The sequence below is a fragment of the Bacillus rossius genome, chromosome 11, assembly GCF_032445375.1.
Source record: "Bacillus rossius redtenbacheri isolate Brsri chromosome 11, Brsri_v3, whole genome shotgun sequence".
In the NCBI taxonomy this organism is placed as follows: domain Eukaryota; kingdom Metazoa; phylum Arthropoda; class Insecta; order Phasmatodea; family Bacillidae; genus Bacillus; species Bacillus rossius.
The window spans coordinates 42,717,141-42,739,404 of NC_086338.1; the positions used below are offsets into that span (position 1 = coordinate 42,717,141).

The window sequence follows — 22,264 nt, forward strand, 5'->3', positions numbered from 1 at the left end:
TACTTTACCATTTCAACGAGTGGTTAGGGTAGATGTACATATTACAAATTTGTAATATTGTGAGGTTAGTTACATTAAAAATACTGTAGATTGGAATTGCCAGTTTGAAATAAATAGCCCTTTTTAATTTATAGTAATTGCAATGTAGCTAAGGGATCATCCATTAATCACGCGAGGCTCGAAAGGGGGGGAGGGGGTCGGGAAAAATCACGAAACATCACAAGGGAGGAGGGGGGGTGTAGAGAGATATCACGTGTATTTATTTTTTCGCCCGATTTCTACTAAACCGAAAAGCAACGCGTGACCTGACTCGCCGTAGCCAGGCAACAATATCCCCGCCCGCCGCAACATGAACCACCCGGCTCGGCTTGCCAGTCGCCAGTAAGACTGTGATTTTGGCGCTGAATACATGCGTAAATCACATATAAGCCTTTCCTTTATTATTTTTATGCCAGTGAGAATAAACATTTTTATCACTGTGCTTAATTTTCCAGAATTAAATTAGATTAACCTATATTTAAAGATAATATTCTGAAATTTTTAAAAATATTTTATACCAAAAAAATACACGTGATTTATTGAAGGGGGGGGGGGGGGTAGTCGTAAACCTCACCACAAATCACTAGGGGTGAGGGGGGGGGTTTAAAATTTGCTAAAAAAAACATCACGTGATTAATGGACGACCCCTAACTTAACCAACACTTCACAATATTAAACAGGTCTTTTTTTTTTATTGTAGCAGCTAACCTAACTTCATTAACCGTCCACGCTATTTTAAAAGTATTTTTTAATGTTGCCTGGAAATTATTATCTGATTTCTCCATCACTAAAGTCTAAGAAAGACGACCTCGGCGCCTTTCCCGAGGTGGCGGCAAACTTCGGCAAACTTCGGCAAACTGTTGCCAGTCATCTAAATGGATCTGTCTCCTGTAAATTCCTACACGTAATGCATGCCAATTTGCATCCCGCATGAATGTGCCCAGGGTTTTCCATGTGTCTATGCAGGTTTTACCTGGGCCCAACCTATCTCTAGTTATAGTCTAGATTTAAGAGTGAGGGGAGTTAGTCATGGCGCCAATCGCTGCCATGGCTGGCCAATCCCCTCCTAGCACATGATGCATGCGACCCTCTCCCTGCATGGCTAATCCCAGCATGACTAGGCGTATAGGCTTCGGCCTGAGACGCACCTAGGTCCCTCCCTAACCCGGACCCCTCCAAAATACACTTAATTTTAGTTAGGTTAGGAAAAAAAAAATCTAAATGGAAAACTATTTGACGGACTGCGGATCACTGCGAGTTACTCGGGTGGTTGACGGACGAATGGATAATTGAGAATCCACCTAAACTAATTAAAAAATAATCATAAAATAAAAAAAAATTGGTTGTCTGTTAAGTTGGTTTACGGACGATAGTTTAACGTGACAACGTCATAACAAAACATTGATGAAATGATTGCATACTTTTATGAATAAAATTGAATCATTTTTATTTTAATAATAAAAGAATAAATACTTGAATTTATACTAGTAATCTGAATAATTAACCTTTATTGCCAAAATTGTTGTTGTAATAAGAAATGAAAACCACATTAACTTTTCACTTCACTTTATAAACAGTCGAGTGGAAGAGATATACATGCGGCGCAAGCGTACAATGAGCGTAACGGGACACAATGTAACGTAACAATGTGCCTAACGGGACACTTTTTCGTGCGTGCAGCCAGCGTTCATCGATTTATTAGACTTTGTCACGTCAATAATCATAAAATAAAAAAATATAAAAAATAATAATTATATTACGTATAGCAAAAAATTATGATATGAATAATAATAATATATATTGCCATTGCAGTAAAGAATGACAGTTTCAAAAATTGGTACAAACTCAATTTATAACATGGGTATAAATATTGCACTTCAGTGGACAAATAGACTGAAAGAGGATTAATGCACAACTTTTCAATACCTATTACGTACTAAAAAAATAAAAAATTGAAAGACTTAAAACTTTACCGAGTACAGTGGCTATGACTTCGAATGTGATGATATCCGTGTGACATTTCTTGTAAGCAACAACCGTATAATAATTTTATATCCTATTACAGTATACTCACATATTAATCAAATTTGTAATTTTATTCGGGGGCCCTTTTACCCCCCCCCCCCTTTTTTTTCCCACTTCCCTTCTCACCCCTCGTAGGCTTTGCCGGGTCGGGAATTGATCTCCATTAACAAAACAATTTTTTTTGACGTGACGTCTAATAAATCGATGAACGCCGGCTGCACGAACAAAAAAGTGTCCCGTTACGCACATTGTCCCGTTACGCTCATTGTACGCTTGCGCCGCATCTATCTCTCTTCAACTCGATTGGAACAACCATCGATTTGACTTTTTCGAGGCACATTAAACTTGAAACACTCCCATTCGTTTCCTACTTTTCCTATCATCGTCCTATCCTTAACAGAATAACACAGATTGGAAGAAGTTTAATAGTAAACATGTATAAAAGTTATAGTTAAAATAATCTCTTCGTTAAAGTAATAAACATATTTGAATAAATGAGTGCAAATAAAAGTAAATTTATCAATTAAATTGTTGATTTCATTTAACTCCTTCTTTTTATCCATAGTGATAATTCAATAAAAATGATTCAATTTTATTCATAAAAGTATGCAATCATTTCATCAATGTTTTTTTCTTATGACGTTGTCACGTTAAACTATAGGCCGTAAACCGACTTTACAGACAACCAATTTTTTTTTTTAGATATAGAAAAAAAATCGTCGCGTGTGTCAATGCAACAATGTGTATCACTTGGAACGAAAGCCCACAGCAGAGATACGCTAACATTCTCGCACACTGAACACGCCACTGGAAACGAGAAAACAGTCGCGGAGGCGAGATAACGAAAACAGTCCGGAGCAGGTATGGTAATAGCGTAATTACCAGGCTTTAAACAAGTTAAAAAAAAAAAAAAATTGTCGACCATCAGGGGTGGATAATTTCATCGGGAACGTTTTTTTTCTCTCGACCGATTATCTTCCTGTGAGCAACAACATAAAAGTGGAGGCCTGACCGGTCTCCGGTGCTTCGATTGCTTGTTTGCGAGAGCAACTGCGAGTTCTTGGCAACAATTTTAATCTAGCGGAAAAAAAAACTCATGCCGGAGCAACATAGCGCGACTGCGACGTAACGCGACGGCAATATACTTAGTTTTTTTTTTGTGAAAACGCGCCGAACAAAAACTAAACGATGAAAATATAAAATGTTTCTTTCCGATCGCATACGCTAAAAAAAAAATTATACTACAGCCCACCCCAAGATTGCAAGAATTTTTTTTGTGCAACGACTTATGCCCTTGTCGTACGGCATACAGCAGGAGTAATTTCGTTGTTTTAAATTCAGAGTATGCTTGAGATTAAGCGTGTTCTTATTTCAGGTTAATCGGAATATATATATATATATATTTTAACTTTAGTTGTATAATTCTTTGAACGTTTCAATGTTCAATGTACAATTCAACTAGTAGCCGGGAAAAAAAAATCAGTTTTGAACTTTCAAACCATCCGGGGGGAAGGGGGGGGGGCAGGAGAGAATCGTTTAGAATAGCATTTTAACCACTCGTCGGTGAACTGATATGTTCCGATCGGCAAGCGAGCAGTACGTCGGAATCGAAATCGAAAGCTGACGATAGAATTAGACGAAGGGAACTTGGAACGGACCACCACCACCCCCCCCCCCCCCCCCCGTACAAACGATGGGTAGGGAGACCGGAAAAATTCGCGGGTTCAATGACCTCTAGGATGAACTTCATAGTTCTACGTACACTCGGTCAAATGTCACCCTCTCATTGGCTGCTATGTCTTGTGGAACTGTGTCCCAACCTAGCGGCCCTGTGATTCGATACAGCTTCGGTTGAGTGTTTCTCACTGGGCCAGAGTCGTCCAGGTGAGTTGCGAGCCGATATCAGAGGCAGCTCTGAAGGTATAACTATTTGAATTTCAGGCTGTCGTGAAATGAATCCGCCAATTTTTCCGGTCTCTTAACGATGGGGCCGTCTGCCGACACCGCGCCGAGCAACGTTTTGAGCAACGTCTTGAGCAACGCTGACCTCTGACAAGCGTGAGTTGGTCAACTTGTTTACGAGCCGGCGGCGCCCGGGCAACCAGCCGTCACCGCCTTCGCGGCGTGTCGTGACGTCACCGGCGCAGCGAGCTGGGCTACTCGGGTTCCCGTCGAACATTCCGCCACGTACACAGAGAGCTTTGAATATATATACTGTATAGAAGTCGCCAGCCCAGGTTAAAATTTCTAATACGGTTTTGAGGTAGTTGTTTAATTCACCGCCGCAATCGCCACCATCTCTAGGGCATCGACTTGTGGTGGTCCCTAGCGGACAAGTGTCGAACTCTTCAAACACCCCTTCCCCCTCCCGTTGAACGAACTTGAGCTGCAGTGAATGATAGGTGGGGGGTGCGGGGAATGACAGCGGGCGACAGAGCTGCGCTCTAACGTGTAAATAACAACTAAGACGATACAGGGCGTTGCGGCAGCGCACTGCAGCGGTGAAGTTCCCAAGCTGCTCATCATACGCTTCTGAAAAACGTAGAGTAAATCCTATCCACTCGCGACTTCTATACAGTATATATATTCAAAGCAGAGAGAAAGGTTTCTTAGAATCAAACAAATATTTGTTTATGTATGGCGAAACAAATACTTACTTGGTGGAACAAAATATTTTGTTAGCTTAACCGAACTCGATAACTGTAGAGACATGCAAAAAATTCGCGGATTCATTTCGCGACAGGCCAGCATCAAAACAACTACACCTTCGTACAGCTTCTGCGATTGGCCCACATTTTATCCGGGGAACTGTGAGCCAATGGGAAACACTAAACCAAGAAAGTTCCGAATTACGGACAGCCTAGTTGAAAAGTCTCACGCGCCAGTAGCCAATGAACAGGTGTCATTTCCGCGAGTATTTAAAGGACTGTGGAGTCTATCCTAGAGGTCAATGAATCCGCGAATTTTGCAGGTCTCTATCGATAAGTAACAAAAATTATTTGTTACACCTAACCAAAAATATATATTTGAGTTGACAAAATCATTTTGTTGGATGAACAGAATCTTTCCTACTACAAAATGTTTAATCTAATTAACAAAATATATTTATTTCGCCATATACAAACAAATATTTTATTAGAGGCAAACAAACTTTTGGTTTAAATGATTCATGCAACGGGGAATTTTGAATTAATGCAATTAATTTTTTAACATACGCCAATTGCAGTTTTGCACTGTTTGTCATGGGAAAATACCGAAAATCAAAAAACATAAACATGGTTGCGCCGGTGACGTCATAGCCATCCGACTTCAGTCGACACGACATACCGGAAAGGTGTTGGATGCGGCAGTTTGACAGTGTGACAGGGCCTCAAGCAAACGAAAATGAGAAGAAATTAAAAAAAAAAAAAGTTTGTCTATAATACAGAGACATTAGGAATAATGAGAGGGTGAGCAGGACGCACGCAACGTAAGGCATAAAAAAGGGGGGGGGGGGGAACATCCGTCAGGTAGACGCGGGTCTAATAACACGCTTCTGGTAGCCCACAGCCGCGCATTCCACAACCCGCCTCCTAGCAGCGATCAAGAAGCCTCACTGCTGCCCAGGGTTGAAAGAAAGAAAAAAAAATTGGTTGTCTGTAAAGTCGGTTTACGGACGATAGTTTAACGTGACGTCATAACAAAACATTGATGAAATGATTGCATACTTTTATGAATAAAATTGAATCATTTTTATTGAATTATCACTATTTCGTATGGATACAAAGAAGGAGGAAATAAAATCTACAATTTAATTGATAAATTTACTTTTATTTGCACTCATTAATTCAAATATGTTTATTACTTTAACGAAGAGATTATTTTAACTATAACTTTTATACATTTTTGCTATTTAACTTCTTCCAATCTGTGTTATTCTGTTAAGGATAGGACGATGATAGGAAAAGTAGGAAACGAATGGGAGTGTTTCAAGTTTAATGTGCCTCGAAAATGTCAAATCGATGGTTGTTCCAATCGAGTGGAAGAGAGATAGATGCGGCGCAAGCGTACAATGAGCGCAACGGATCACAGCGTAACAGGACAATGTGCGTAACGGGACACTTTTTCGTGCGTGCAGCCGGCGTTCATCGATTTATTAGACGTTTTCACGTCAAAAAAAAAAAGAGAACCAAACAACATGTTTTTTTGGTTTAAAATAGCTTTTTTTTATTGCGTTAGTTTTTTTTCTTCAGCGCGTCCAAATGAAAGCCATACAACACACCCCGCTTTCTGCCACTCACGTTGAACCAGAACAGTTATAACACCAAAGAACTGAAGTCCAGCAAATCTGCACATCTGACTGGGGCTTAGCTATAGAAAAGGTACTTCCCTCTCAGAAATGGGATTCACCATAGAAAAAGGTTTTACAGTACTGTCGGGGATTTTACATTTTTTTATTTTTATTTTAGAGATGTTTTTGGCTGGGTATGATTTACAACCTATTTCGATAATTTAAATGATAAGATTTTGATTACTATATCATTTTTGCTCGTGTAAATCACCAGGAACATTAATGAGTAAACTTTTACTGCTCATTAAAATAAGCTAAGATATTCTATTAAAAAATACATTATTTAAAAACTGTATGGTCTTTTTATAAAAAAAACATATTGTTCTCGCACCTTCATTCCGTACCACACGTCGCAGCTATTCACGTCTTTGAATAAAATAAATGGTATCAATTTAATGCTCGGTGCCACGTGCTATATTGAATTGGTTTCCTTTTTTCGTATTATTATTTTTATGATTACTTCTACAATTTGAACTCAATGTCTCACCTTTCTTGCGTAAATTCTACAGATGTTCATTTGGTGTTAATATCATGGGATGCAAAAAAGTGCAAGTGCTGATAATTACGAAGATTTGCGCGCCTTTTTTACACCCACGATATTACACTAAGTGAAATATTTCCTTAAAAAAAGTTTTTGTATCGGAACAAATGCAAAGGAGATATCGAGTTTCACTTTTTTTTTAAACACCCGTTAAATAAACGTAATTACGAAATATATATATATATATATATATATATATATATGGCGTGTGAGACTTGCGGATCCAGTTCCTTGACAGAACACAAGTCTAAAGCTAGGTTTTCTGCGTGAAAATCAAAACGGTTTTTTGGCAGCATCGCCTTGGAAAGGACGGGGTACGGGAAACACGCTAGCTTGTAAATGTTTGTACTGGATTAACCTGGTCGCGTAACATCCGGTCGCCGAGCACGCGCACAGACCGTGTGTTGCTGACGTCAAGACAATCGACCCGCCTGCGCCCAGAGCTGCCGATTGTTAGCGGCGCGTATCGCACGGGAGTCCACGGAGTGCTTCCACTGGTCTGGTTTGAGAAGCTTAAGATGTGCATCAAGGTCTGTCCCTGCCCGAACACGCCCCGAATATTCACCTTCGGCCAACCTCGGGATTTGTTTAATTTTTACGCAGGAAAAATGAATTCAAATATTAAAAGTGGTCGGTTAGGTTAGCTACATTAAAACACTATGGATGGTTAGTTAGGTTAGTATATCTACATTCAAATAAACATATATATATAAACCCGAGGTTGGCCGAAGGTGAATATTCGTGCGTGTTCAGGCAGGGACAGAATTTGATGTACATCTTAGGCTTCCCATGTTAACGGGCCTGGGTATCCTACACCAGTGGCGTAGCCAGGATTTGTGTACGAGGGGTGTTAAGAAGCATGCCCCCCCCCCCCCCCCCCCCCCCGTATTAAAGCGGGGGGTCCTCCCCCGGGAAAATTTGGATTTTAAGGTGTAAAATAGTGCTATTTTAGCAGTTTTCGGTACTTAAATTAAAATATTGTAGTGGTAAAAAATGTTATTAAATTTAATATGAAATTTGTTTGAGTGATGAATAAGAAATTAATTAAATATTTGGTGCGAAGAGGGGGGGGGAGGGAGTTGAACCCCTAATCATCCCCCCCCCCCCCGGCTTCGCCCACGTCCTACACTGTCTTCTACAATATACTTGCTGCCTCGTGCCGACACCCCGTGAATCAATTTCAGCCACCCGGCATTCAAGTAGTTGCAGGGTATTGTCGGGGAGGGTGGTAGGAGGTCCCATCCTGATTCCCTGTATCTCCTTGGTTCGCAAATGCACCGACGCCGCGCCGTGGCGCCGTCTCCGGCGACCTCGGCCGCCGTGACCCAGACTGCGGACGGACGTCATCGCGCCGGCCGAGCGCGTCACGGGCGCGGGAATCCCGCGTCCTTTCCGGCCCACCCACCCGCGTTGGGCGCCACAGCACAGATATCATTGAAATATATACACACAGGTGGAGCGTAGGGAAGCCTCAGATGTACATCGAGTTCTGTCTCTGCCCGAACACGCCCGAATACTCACCTTCGGCCAACCTCGGGTTCATATATATATATTTACTAGCTGTACCCTGCCACGCTTCGCTGTGGCTTCTTAGCTGAATGTAAAAGAACATAATCCGTTTAGTAAACTCCGTTGAAATCCATGAAAACAAAAGAATCAAGAGAAAACGCTTGTCTTTTGTTTTTATTAGCGGGATAAATGTTCATAAAAGTAAAACAGCAATAAAAAAATTAAGGAACGTTAGAATTCAAAAAATAAATAGCCATAAACCATCTAGGAAAAATTTCGCATCGAATGGTGGTAGTTTCATGTCGATACGATCAGTGGTTTAGGCGTGATTGAGCCTCAAACGAAGACCATTTTCATTATATATATATATATATATATATATATATATATATATATATATATATATATATATATAGAAGATAAAAGAGATAGATATTTCTCTGTTTATTTTAATGTAGCTATACTAACCTAACTAACCGTCCATAGTGTTTCAAAGTGTTTTAATGTAGCTAACCTAACCGACCACTCTTAATATTTGAATTAATTTTTTCCTGCACAAAAATAAAACAAATCCCCGAGGTTGGCCGAAGGTGAATATTCGGGCGTGTTCGGACAGGGACAAAACTTGATGTACATCTTAGGCATCTCTGGAGCGTAAGGTCCGAGTCTACGCATGGAGGGGGTGAAGCCAAAAGAGGAGCGGGATTTCAGTGTACCGAACTACCAAAATGGCGGCCGCTTGTTTACGAATGTGTCAGCTGCGCCTGTATTTGGAGGTTAAATAGGAAAGAAAATTTAAACTCGTATAATTACATTTATATTATGGAATTTCGTTTAGAACGTTTAATATATATACATAAACATATTAAACAGTAATATTTTTATCTAATTTTCATCCGAACAGTTTAACTACAGTCGTTAATAAAAGCAGGTTTAGAACATCTGATACAATCATAAACAAACGTCCGCCATATTGGTATGTGAAAATTAGAAAAATAAATATAGTTTAAAAAACTAAAGAAACATGCTTTTAAAGATTATCAAACTAAAAAGTTAAAAATAATTTTAAAATTTAATTTTTGACAATAGTATATAAGCAATACTAGTATAAATGAGAAAAAAGCTTGAGGCGCTTTGTGCCATATTTTTTGTATATTAAGCGCCCCATGCTTTTTTCTCATTTATACTAGTATTGCTTATATACTATTGTCATAAATTAAATTTTAAAATTATTTTTAACTTTTTAGTTTGATAATCTTTAAAAGCATGTTTCTTTAGTTTTTTAAACTATATTTATTTTTAACTTTTTAGTTTGATATTCTTCAAAAGCATGTTTTTTTAGTTTTTTAAACTATATTTATGTATAATTATCATAGGGAAATGAGTTACCGACACTACCTATTACCATCTGAGATAACTATTTGGAGTTGCAACGTCACAAAGAAATGGTAAAGTCTCTCCGAATCATATACAGTTAGATGTATGGATATAATCTTAGAATTTACCGGGGAAAAAAAAACAATTTTTTTTTTCCGGCGTGGCCGGGAGTAGAACCCACGATCACTGAATCCGAAAACTGACGTCACAGAACTCGCGCGCCTTAGACCGCTCGGCTAACGAACGTAATGAAAATGTTGGGACATTTTACAGTGATAAGCCACTCTTAGTCGAAAGAGTTACAGACGGACAGACAAACAAACATACAGGTGAAGCTAATATAAAGCATGTAAAAAGATAAAAAAAAAAAAAGGCTTCACGTATGAAGGCTAATGTCCCATCTGTATTATTACCTAATCTCTGATATAGAAGTACGATCTTTACAGTGGAAACTGAAACCATGTTTGGGGCTACATGTGGCAATATTTGTAGGGTGGGCCAGTACCTACTATCAAAAAAACTGGGGCGGGAGGTTCAAATCCAAAATGCTACCTTTATTTAACTACTTGCTTAATATAAGAGATTTAATCTGTGCCAAAAAACACTTATTACGTTTTTGTAAATTTGTTTTAAAAAAAAAAAACATGTTCTGAATAGATGAGGAGTTCGGTGTTTCTGGAATGCCATACCACGATATATGTGGCTACCAAAATGAAGTGAATTAATTTTCACTGGTTTTGTTTGCCTGATAATTGCTGATGCATTACTTCTCACAATCAATGTAGCCGTGTTAGTAATATATTATGAAAGCAACTATCTAGTGGGTGGGCCTAAAACGATTGTGTCTCAAGTCTCGGCAGTTAAGAGTTTCTCCGCCATGACCCCGGCAACATGGCGACCACGCAGCAGAGACCTCGCACCCAGTAACTTTTACAGCGTATACCACTCAGCGTGCAGTGTTGTGGACTAGAGCTGAAGAGTCTAGCGACAGCAACTACCTTCCTGCAACTGCCGCACCGCTTACGCTCGTTCCGGGGCCGGCTGCCGCATCGCTCACGCTCGTTCTGGGGCCGGCGGCACGATCATATATGTCATTTGAAACCTCTATTCGTCAAATATGGCCTCGTAGCTGAGCGCTTAGCGGCGCTATCATCTAATCGTAAGGTTGCCGGTTCGAATCCCGGCAGGTGCGAATTTTTTTTGTACTTGTAAAAATAAATACGAGCACGTATAATTTCAAAAGTAATAAATATATTTGAATAATGAATGCAAATAAAAGTAAATTTATTAATTAAATTGTAATTTTCAGATAAGGACATGATAACTAATGGTCAATTAGGTTAGGTTAGCTACATTATAAATACTTTAAAACTTTGTGGACGGTTGATTTGGTTAGGATAGTTACATTAAAGATACTTGGAAATCAAACATCCAGGGGGTAGGCGCTCCCGATCGGCCAACTTCGGAGAGGATCGGCATTTGCTGCCAGTTGCAGGACGGTAGCATTGCTGTCGCTAGACTCTTGTGACTAGAGCTGTCCTTGTTTCGATGTGCACTGTTGCCACATGTCCGTCATATAACACAAAAGTTTTAGACACAATTTGGTGTGCAATGTTGCCACATGTCCGCCATAGAACACAAAAAAGTTTTAGACACAACTTTGTGTCGTTTCTGAAAACTTGTTTCCTTTATTTCGAGAAACATAAAAAAAAAAAAAAAAAAAAAAATCTGAATTATTGTATGCTGTAAAGCTAAATTTTAATTTGGTAAATAATGCACTTTCGTGTTGTATTCCGTCAAAAGCATATTTTTTATTACTTCAAGGGGAGACAATCGAAAGTTCCCATCTTGTTACAAATTCCTTTGTCAACAACTTTTTTTTTTCACAATTTATTATTAACATTTTATAGTGTGTTGCAAAAAATAATTGCAAGACTTTTTTTTGGTCGGGTTCCGATTCTGAGATCTTACCAGGTTCACTCAGATGCACTACATCATTTGGCCTTGATGAGATGTGAATTCACATGAAGTCGAACTATGTCAAATAAATTACAACCTTATCATCTTTATAAAAATTAACTTTCTTTTTCACTTATTCAGTAATCATATATAATCGAATACATGCAAGTAATACAAGTCATTGTTGTATGTAGCCAGCTTCCCTCAGTTCTTTAAGTATGAAGGCTACTTCTTTGATGTGAGAATAATTTCCTTCACAAAGCGAAGCATGTAGAAGTCTTAACCTGTCGACCAATATGATAGGATCTTCGCATGATGCATAATCAATCTCTTCTGATTCTATCCTCTTCCTTGCATGTATATAATAAATATTATTAAAAACTCTGGAGTCTTCTATTCTATAAAAGCACTACTTTTCATTGCAATTCCTGAGAAAAGACATTTGCAGTAGTCTTGTGTCAGTTTACACTAGAAAATATGACAGAAAATATTCTCTATAATGTTCAACCAAATTAAGTTTATAAAAAATATCTTCATGCATAGAAGTAATCCATTGTTAAAAAAAAATTAAATTCATTGAGGCATAGCGCATAATTTAACGGAATGCCTGCATTAAAAATCACGTGGTTTCAACACAAGTTTTCTCTCTTGAAATAAACAATGTTTAGTGGAGATGCAACTTCAAGGGATGCCTACAACTGTAGTGATGTTAACAATCATTCTTTAAGTCCTGTACCCTTATGGTGTGACATCCATTGCACAACCATTCGCCAGAGCTGTCAGAACTGCCTTGTAAACTGGGAACAGTAATACACCTGACCCCCAACCATCCCTTGGTGAGACAGCAGGTGGAACTACCACCTCAATGCCTCAGGTTTTCAAAGCATTTATGCGTGAAAATCAGTTGATGTTTGCTTTCGAATAAATAACTTCAATATGTTCTAAGAGAGTGTTTATATAAAAAAATTAATGATGACATTCAAATAAATATTTCACAAAAAAAAAAAAATTAAAGTACACATAGCTATCAGCAATTAATCTGAAAATACATATACATACCTATATATCTTTACTAGTCAATAACAAAAAAATTACGTGGCATTAAATAAAAAAATTATGTGTTCTTTAAAATGACCGCATTACAGTGCATTGAAACTAATACCTACAACTGAAATGAATAAAGATAAAAATATTGAAGCTCATGATGAATAAATACCAAGAAACTTAAAATAATTAACATCCCTTACAGAAAAAAACCTGCAGCATTAAAACATATTACATTTTCGTATTCAAACATAAAAACTGAGACCTAACAAAAGCAGAATGACAATCTGTTTACAAACTTTGATCTTGCATTGGAAGTACTGTTTTTTTAACTTAAATATTGCGGCAGAAAAAAAACTGTAGTTACGCAAGTTTCACAGGTAGGTACATATTAGATTTGTTGAAATATATCATATTTATGACCGTTTAATACTCACAAAAAATTTGCACAGATCACAAACATGTGCTACAATAAATACACTAAGATTGAATTATTTTACTATACATGTGTCTCCTAGATAGTGATAAAAGCACTATTGAATCCATGACCATTAATAATACATAAATGAAACATCACTTGTAACATAAAACTGTTCTTATCAGGGTATAAAAAGTTATCTTAAGAAATTAATTTATCTGGGATGGTTATACCAAGTTTAAATCCAGTGCTTACACTTATATTTAGTTGAGAAAATTATCTTCAATGCAGCAGATTAGATTAATTTGAAAAGAAATGTATATATAGGTCACAAGGCTCAAGTGGACACCAGATAAAACTAATTAACAAATAAATGCTTTTTTGTTTTGTTTTAAACTCTAAATATTTAGTACAATATTATCCTTCAAATATAATGATAGAATACTAATCAGACCAAACTTCAGATTGTACGCAGGGTGCCTAATGAAATTTCAAGCGAGAAACCAAACCAGAATGATTCAGTCTTCTATCTGGAATCAGTTAATTCTTTAGTTAGAGTCTAAGTGCTATTAAAATGGTTTTATGCCCTACTTACTCTAAACTTCAGTAATTTAAATTTCACTGCAGTCAAATAGTTCTCTACACAGATATTCAGAAGATGCAATTATGTCTTGCTTTATTAAGATTATTTTGGTTTTTAAGTAACAGGAGTTCATTTTCAAAAATTTTTCTTTATACATAATTGCATTACACACGATGAACAACCTAATGTCGCAGGAAGATTCTGCATTTTTTGTGAAAGAGACTCCACAAATGCTTCAAATGCAGCAATGTTCGTCTCAAAATGTGCTTTCTTTTGTTTCAAACGCGTTGGCAACATTACTGCAATGAAAATATTAAGGATGTTTACGGAAAATTAGAAGAAAATAAGGACTTTTAAGGGACCTCAAATATAAAAATGGGGGAAAAAAACTTCTAAGTAACATAAGAACCCTGTTAAAGAGTCGGGTTATTGGAAAAATAGTGCAGGATATTTAATTGTGCATATGCATATTCTATGGCAACAGTGGCACACTCAAAAGGCAGCGAGTGCGCTCTCCGGAGGGGCAGCATGAACGAACAAGACGAGAAACACTTAAAGCTAGGATCACAACCACAGACCCTACTCACCCCATACACTGGAGAAAGTGGATCCATGCATTTTAAATGCTGTATAGAATCAGTACTGGCAACCTGAAACAAGCGGGTGTTACTCCTTTCCACTCTGTCCAGTGCTTCCCATTTCCACCACAACAAGTATGCGCTCTCTCTCGCTCTCTTCCCCCCCCCCTCCTAGCTCAGCAAGAAGTCCCACAGAGCACGACATAAGCAAACCACAGAACCAAATAATTCCAGGTACCAGGTTTTATCATCATACCATGTCCAAACTGTTTTGAATCAAGCAAAAATAATTATCAACATTTTATTTTGCTTTTCACGCACTCTTTAATAAATAATTAAGTGCATCATCAACAGACAATTCATCAGCATTAAAAAAAAAAAACGAGACATCGCAGTAAACGTTTATAGATTGCTTCATGACCTGTCTCACTGATAGCAATATGTATGTGTGTACTGTCCATGCTAAAAGACAACTGCGGGCGAAAACTTGTGAAGCAAGTTTTTTTTTTCCTGCATGATTTCTTCACGGCGAGGATGCATAACCACCGAAACATTTTTACGCAGTATGCGTTACACTATCCGTGCACATATAGGTATGCACTGTTGGTATGAAAAGCCAACAGGTACTTCATAAGGCACATACATATGCTACAAACTCAACGAGAACACGAGTCTGCTGCGGGCATATGCAAGAAAGTTGCACAAGTTCTCTACAGACGCAACTCACGAGATATAAAGAGACAGAGGTCACAATGTCGCGACATCACGCCTCACTGACCTAGAGAACGAGATTTTTCTACTTCAGACATGATATTGCAAAATGTTACATCCAGTTATCACTTCTCCTACTGATGTCTATAGAAAACAAGTATTTCAATGAAGGAAAATCTTTACACACAACAGCACTTTGTTTCTAATTTTTTCCGTATATTTTTTACCACACAAAAGGGCTGGTGTTATACTTTTAAATTAAAGGCAATATACACTAACTACTACAAAGCTCTTGCATTTATTAATGGTTTTTATACATCTTAAACACCAAAAATTTAAATATCTAAGTAAATATGAAAGGATCAGAGGATTAAGGTGATGCTACAAATTTTCAGCTTTATTAGATACCCAGTGTTAATATAACTACCTAAATTTTCTCTACATTAAAATGATTTGACATAATAAAATAAATTAGTTAATTAAGATATTAAATACATAGCCGAAAGACAAACATTCAACTCCACAAACTCCACACTTCAAAATTAAAGAAACTTCAAATAGTGAAATGCTAGAATACTAAAGCCAAAATGATAGTTTCAACACTGAGAAATATTTGTAAAACAGACAACCTAAATTCTTAAATTACAATCAAACATAAACTTTACACTCAATAAGCTAAAACTAAAAACTCTTTATTGCAAACAATACAGTATAAAATTTTTGACTTATGAAACAGAGACAATTTACATACCTTAATATTCTTTTCAACTTCGACAGAAAACCAACGCCCTGGTGTTTTCTGATAGACGAAAACATGTCTGTAAAAAGAATTTTGTTGTGGTAACACTAAAAACCATATATTTGTGAAAAATGAAATGGTATATTTTAATTTTATAGAAAAGTGAATGATGGGAGAAATTAGAAGGGAATTCACACAAAAATAAACATAAATTAAATTTTCAAAGAAATAAGTAACAATAAAATGTACAACCAAGTGGAAAATAATACATACAATATAATCTTCTTATGCTAGAGAACTCACAATAAAAAAAAACAACTCGTAATTAAAAAGAGTTAAATAGATTTTGCATCATTTTAAATAGTAAAGACGTTATGACATTTAATGTAAAACTGAATCGAGGCCCTCAAACGCTGTGGAGCTACCTGTAAGTGGTTGCTATCTAAATATTTTTTTTATAATAAACATGTATCAGCTCTATCGGCAACAGTTCGGTTTCTGTGGTATAAAAAATATTTTTTTTTTTGACAGCCAGCCTGAAAACCACACATTCGAGGTACTCAAAGACCCTGGTGTTACCTATATGGTGGTTCTTTCTCTAAATATAATTTTTTTTTATACTAGACACCTTCAGGAAGGCACTGTGTATCAGATTTATCCGCATCACTGCTTATTTTTATTTAATAAAATAAAAACCGGGATGGACTTTCCATGTAAGTACTTAGGCCAATTTTTATCTTAATGGCGTGCCAAGCGATTACACATCTGGGCGACCGGATAGAGCTGTGATAACCATTAAGCGCATATTTTTATATTGTGGATCAGATGTGTAGTATGTTAAGTATAGTGCAATTTGTAATGGGTTTCACGAATAAATTTTTGTGTGATCTCACAAATTAAATTTTTTAAGTTAATTGAGGATTCAAGTTCAGCAAAAAAATTTTTTTTTTTTTCACACATGCTAATCTATGTGCACGTTTCATGAAGTATTTATAATGAGTCACAAAAGGTTAAGTTTTTATTTTTTGAGTGTATATATTTTTTTCATCACAGTAGGTTCATGTTTGCAGGTCTAGGAGATTGTAACTAAATTGAAAGTTTTGTTAAGGTTAGGTCAGCGCCATTGGCGTAGCTGTGTTCATAAAGTTGGGGGGGACAAATAATGATTTTGATGTCATGTAAACCCATTCATATCTTACTAAGACGGGGGGTCCGGGGGTCCTCCACCGGAAAATTTTGATTTTAAAAGTGCAAAATAGCGCTTTTTAAGCAGTTTTTGTATCTAACCATTGGATACATCGATGTTAAAATTATTGTTTCCTTAAGATAAAATTTGAGAGTGAAGAAATTACAAATAAAGTTGGGCAGAATAATATTATAAAATAAAAAAATCACGGTCTAGAAAGTTGGGAGGGACAGTCCCCTCCACCAAAAAAGTTCAGGGGGACACGTCCCCCCTGTCCCCCCCGGTTCCTACGCCCCTGGTCAGCGCCATTTTCAAATACCATAAAGTCGTTAAAATGTATCAATTTTCACAAGCTAGAGATTATTACTGGTGGATCCTGAAAAACACACTAGTAGAGAAGAACTTTTTAAGTTGATGTAAATTTTGTGGTTTACCAAATTAATAGTCAAGAGAATATTGAAGACAAATTGTTTAAATCATTAATCATATATTATAGCGTATTTGAGTTGTACATTCAAACAGCTGTCTAATTGACAAAATTAAAAATAACTAGAATTTTATTTTATTATGTTGCTATGGTTAAGATGCACAATTTAAAACAAATTTTCAGTGTCAAAATTATGCAATTCCTACCTAAATTAAATGTTCAGAAATGAAAACATTTTCAAACAGGTTTAAATGCACCCAAAAACTGTTCTAAAACCATCTACCTGCTAATGTCCAAACTGTTCCAAAATTAGTTAAATTTAATTATTTTAAGATGGCAGCTTTCATGATTCCAGTTGCAGAACTAGCTGATTAAAGTACCAAAGTTTTCTTTTGCATCTTCATAAGTTCTCATAAAAACTTAAATATTTTAAAATAGAGGACATTTTTTAAGGTTGTGACCTATATTTATTCAATTTTCATACATTTGATGTTGGCTACACTTATATTTCACGATAACCCTTCTATTGTGTGCATGGAAAGTTGATAAGAGTGCTTGAGAGGAAATGTTATTTTTAAATAACATTTTTTTTTTTTAATTATTTAAATTGTGATTTCTGAAGAAGAATTGAGAGTTGAAAATTTAATTAAAACAATTAGTGGAAATCCATCACAGAGCAAGAAAAACTTACTGAAAAAACTATATGTTTCGAAGCATCAGCCTACCTTGACCAAGCGTAGTTATAATAAAGGAAACAAGTCTGATTTTAAATGTGATACCTTAATAATGCAAGACATTAGAAAGTTTGATCAATCTTTTTATTAATAACTAGCTGATGTACCCGGCATTGCCCGGGCTAAACAAATGGAGCTTTATTGTCTGAGAGTTAAAGCAAACTGGATAGTGCTATATGACAGTGTGTTGGACATAGAGAAATGTTACACAATTACTGTTTGTATGTTTATGATCTATGATTTTTTTGTTTAACCATGGCGATCAGTTATTTATTATTAATTATAAATTATTAAGACTATTAATCGAAATAAAAACTATCATACAGGGGGTGGCAACTCTAATAGGCCATTATGTACCCAGATACTATTTTTAATCTGCACAACAGATAGCGCTAGTAGATTGACCTAGTTCTTTTGTAAATTCATAGGTAGCGTTAGTGTTCATAATCAAATGTCAATTGAATGTTTATAAGAAACTAAATTTATGCAATAAATACTAATAATGCAATAAATATAGTGTAATATTAATTTATTTTGATTTCAAAAACAGTTGATTTGTAAAAATTGTTTTTTTTTTGCAGTAATATTCGTTTACAGATTGATTTGAGCATTATAGTCGCTCTTTTTTTTTTCGGTTTGTAGTAGATTTTGGTCGAGTGAAAGATGGATTTTACAATGGAGTTTGATTTATCATTTTGAATTATTTTCCTATATGATTGTGAATTAAGAAGCCGATGAAGATGCCTGTGAATACACATCAATGTTTTGTGTCTTCGTGCAGGAACAGTATTACTGTTAATCCTGATGTGACAACATTCAGATTTCCATGAAGCCGAAGCAAGTGAGTACTGATGTTTATATTAAAAAAATTACAATAAGTGGTTTAACATGTTAAGGGTTAGGCATTTATGTTAAGGCTTATTATACAGGATTTATAGAGCGATATTATCGAGACCTGAATTTGCGCACATAATAATTTTGTAATTACGTAGTATAATCATTTATTTATTTTTAATAACCCACACACACACATATATATACACATACATATATATATACATACACACACATATGTATACACATATATATACATATACCCATTTGGGGATAGTATGGGCTTAGTAAAATTACCATAAATCAGTAATTTAAATGTAATGATTTGTGATATGAACCCTAAAAATCGTTTTGTGTTACTGAATTTATATTATTTATACAATATGTGATTCAATGAAAATTAATATATCGTAATTAAGAGAAACCCACCAAATTTATTACACTCTACAGCACTTTAATAATAAAACATTACCTCTGAAATATATACGTTCATTGAGTGGTAATGCTAAACTAAATACACATAATTAAATACATGTATGTTTATACCTTATATTTATAGTATGCTACATGCTAGCTAATAATCTGGAAATACTGATTTAAGTATGTACTAGCTCACACTATAAAATTTTTTTGTTTTGTTTCCAGGTTATTGAAGTGGATTGCTGCAATTGGCTATGACCTTGATGCCAGTAATGCTGAAACATTTAAAACTAAATATGTATGTTCCGAACATTTTGATATTGGAGCTTTCACTACATGTGACTGCATCAAATTGAATCGTGGTGCTGCTACAACATATTTTAATTCTGTGGACAGTGAAGTATGGATCTATTGTTATAATTTATTATGTCTAGAATGCTGCCAAATATAGGTGAAATGTTTATGTTACATAACATAACTTGTAAGATCTACTTGTGCAGATATATATTTTCACCTGCCTCTAAGGTCCTTTGTTATTCACAGGTAGCATTTACATGTGATGAAGCAGTATTTAACATTATTGGTCAACATGCAGTCCATCATTACAACCTTTGTACAGGCGCATACAAACATATATGTGTGGGGTATTTCACACTTTTTATTTGATGTTAAAGATTGGTATGGTGACCGGGATACTTTTTTTTATTAAACCTCCTACACAGTTCTCTACTGTTTCCCTTATCTGTTGCCTTAACATTTTTTTCCGATCAGTCCAATTCCTTGAATCACATTGCAAAAAAAGTCACAATACATGGGATTGGGCCACTCTCTTCAAAGAATTGTAATTCGAGTTTAAACATAGCAAGGCTGACCATAAATTGTAGAGGAAAATTTAAAATGTTGATCTTCAACATATTTATAACCTATGCTCATGTGATGTATATACAGCTAGTTAGAAAGTAAGTTGTAGTATAGTATGCAATTGAACCTTCAATAAGTTCTACATCCACACTTAAAAACTTATTTTACTTGATGTTTTATGTTCAATAACTATTCAGTATAAAGGTTTTTTTTTACATTATAAACTACAAAAGTATTCCGATTTGTAAATGTAATGAAATTCCACTGAGCCCTCTACCTTTTTTTTAACTACCATTTCTGCTGTGTGGCCTTTTTTTTCTTACTTTTGTGTTCATTATAAGTTACAACCACTCATTTGATTTATTGTGTTAAATTAAATGATATTTAAAATTGGATGTCACTTCATAAGAACATTCAGGATTACCTGTATTCACAGCGCACAATTATACAAAAGTTTTTTATGTATGTAAAAGTGTTTTACGTAAGCCAGTGGACACATACATGTATTGAGTAACATGAGAAAATTGAAATATCTAAAATAAAATTAAAAGGTTACAAGCTTTTATATACATGCAGCTCCCAAAAAAGTCTGCATACTAAAAAATAACACATGCTTTTAAATGAATTCTTACCATCTTATAAACTAGTAGTATTTTGTTATTTGATTTCAAATGAATTGTTTTTGGTTAATTTATTTGACTGAAGGGATTAAATATCATTTGTAGAATAAAGTGTGAAAAGTAGTATTGATCAATTTAACTGTAAGTACTAAATATGTGTTACATTTCTTGTAAGTTAAAATTGTTCAGGTATTATAAATTAGCTGAAAAAAGCAAACTCATGACTAGAATAAATTGTACTGTTAGCAGGGATGTAGCCACATGGGGCGGCATGGGGCGGTGAAACCCACACTCGGAAATCGCCGACCCACACTAATTTTATCTAAAAACCATATCTCTATTCCTGGATGTATGGCAAGGAATGTTATCTCCTTGTTGCGCTAAGCAGTTTTTGCCGCCTGGCCGGAGCTGGAGGAGTGAATATGGAAGGGGGATGAGCTATTTTTAGACAGTCTTGCTGCGTGTGATGTGCCGCTGCAGAGAAGCTCTCTGCTACTTCCTTCCCACCCCAAGTCTCTACGTTGCTAGGCAACCATTCCTCCCCCTCTTTCCTTACGTTGGAGGGACAAAGACAAGGTCAAACACTCCGTGCCGCCTAGCCTGGCTCGTTTGCCGCCGCGTGTCTGATGATTTAGAGATAACAGTGCCGCCAGGCGTCAACAAAGGACCTTCCTATCTTCCGTGTTAAGTGACAAGCAAACCACTCTACTGCACCATCAAAAGTGACATGTAGGCCTATACTAAAACATTAATCTGTTGTATGAGTGTCAGAGTGGATAGGTCAGTTGGACTTGTGAAAGTTTTTCTTTGTTATTGAGAGAAGGCTTGTGTATTATGAGGTGATGAGTATATTTACTTGTTACTTCCAATGGCCTATTTCTAGAGTGCCAAAGGAGTGAGTGAAGAATTTGTGACAAATGGTATACTAATAAAACTTTTGTGAGAAAACTAACATAAATAAGCCATTAGTTTTAGTAATAACATTGTCGGTTCTGTATTTATTTTAAGATATTCACAAAGGGCTTTCTTTTACAGTAGTGTAAACATGTCTAACAATGGGAAAAGAAATCAGACAATTACAAAGTTATTCGTTTCACAACCAAGAAAAAAACGGGAAATTTTTCTGGACAGTGAGAATGTTCATTCTGAAGAGACTACCAAATCAAATTGTAAAGTATCAGAGTTAGAAAACAAGTGCCTTGTGACAAACACTGCGCCTATTGAAGACCAGCCACCAGTGCCATCAACTAGCTCATCAAGTGTTGTGGGTGTATCTACAGAAGACCAGCTACCAGCAAGCACACTAACACCCTCAACTAGTTCTGCAGT

At 36.1% G+C, this 22,264-nt stretch overlaps 1 protein-coding gene and 1 long non-coding RNA gene across 3 annotated transcripts in view; one reads left to right on the forward strand and one right to left on the reverse strand.

Annotated features, from left to right (window-relative positions):
- LOC134536873 (branched-chain-amino-acid aminotransferase, cytosolic) overlaps positions 1-22,264 on the reverse strand; it is an 83,629-nt gene that overhangs the window by 55,072 nt on the left and 6,293 nt on the right. Inside the window, exons 2-3 of one of the 2 annotated variants that reach the window (XM_063376922.1) lie at positions 15,866-15,932; positions 14,413-14,475 (exon numbers count right to left, since the gene is read on the reverse strand). In XM_063376922.1, coding sequence (XP_063232992.1) covers positions 14,413-14,475; positions 15,866-15,932 — 130 coding nt within the window. The remainder of the gene's footprint in view (positions 1-14,412; positions 14,476-15,865; positions 15,933-22,264) is intronic. The other variant, XM_063376923.1, reaches the window with a different exon arrangement.
- LOC134536877 (uncharacterized) lies at positions 18,535-20,178 on the forward strand. The gene is made up of 2 exons (XR_010075891.1): positions 18,535-19,041; positions 19,680-20,178. It is a non-coding gene; the product is annotated as an uncharacterized LOC134536877 (long non-coding RNA).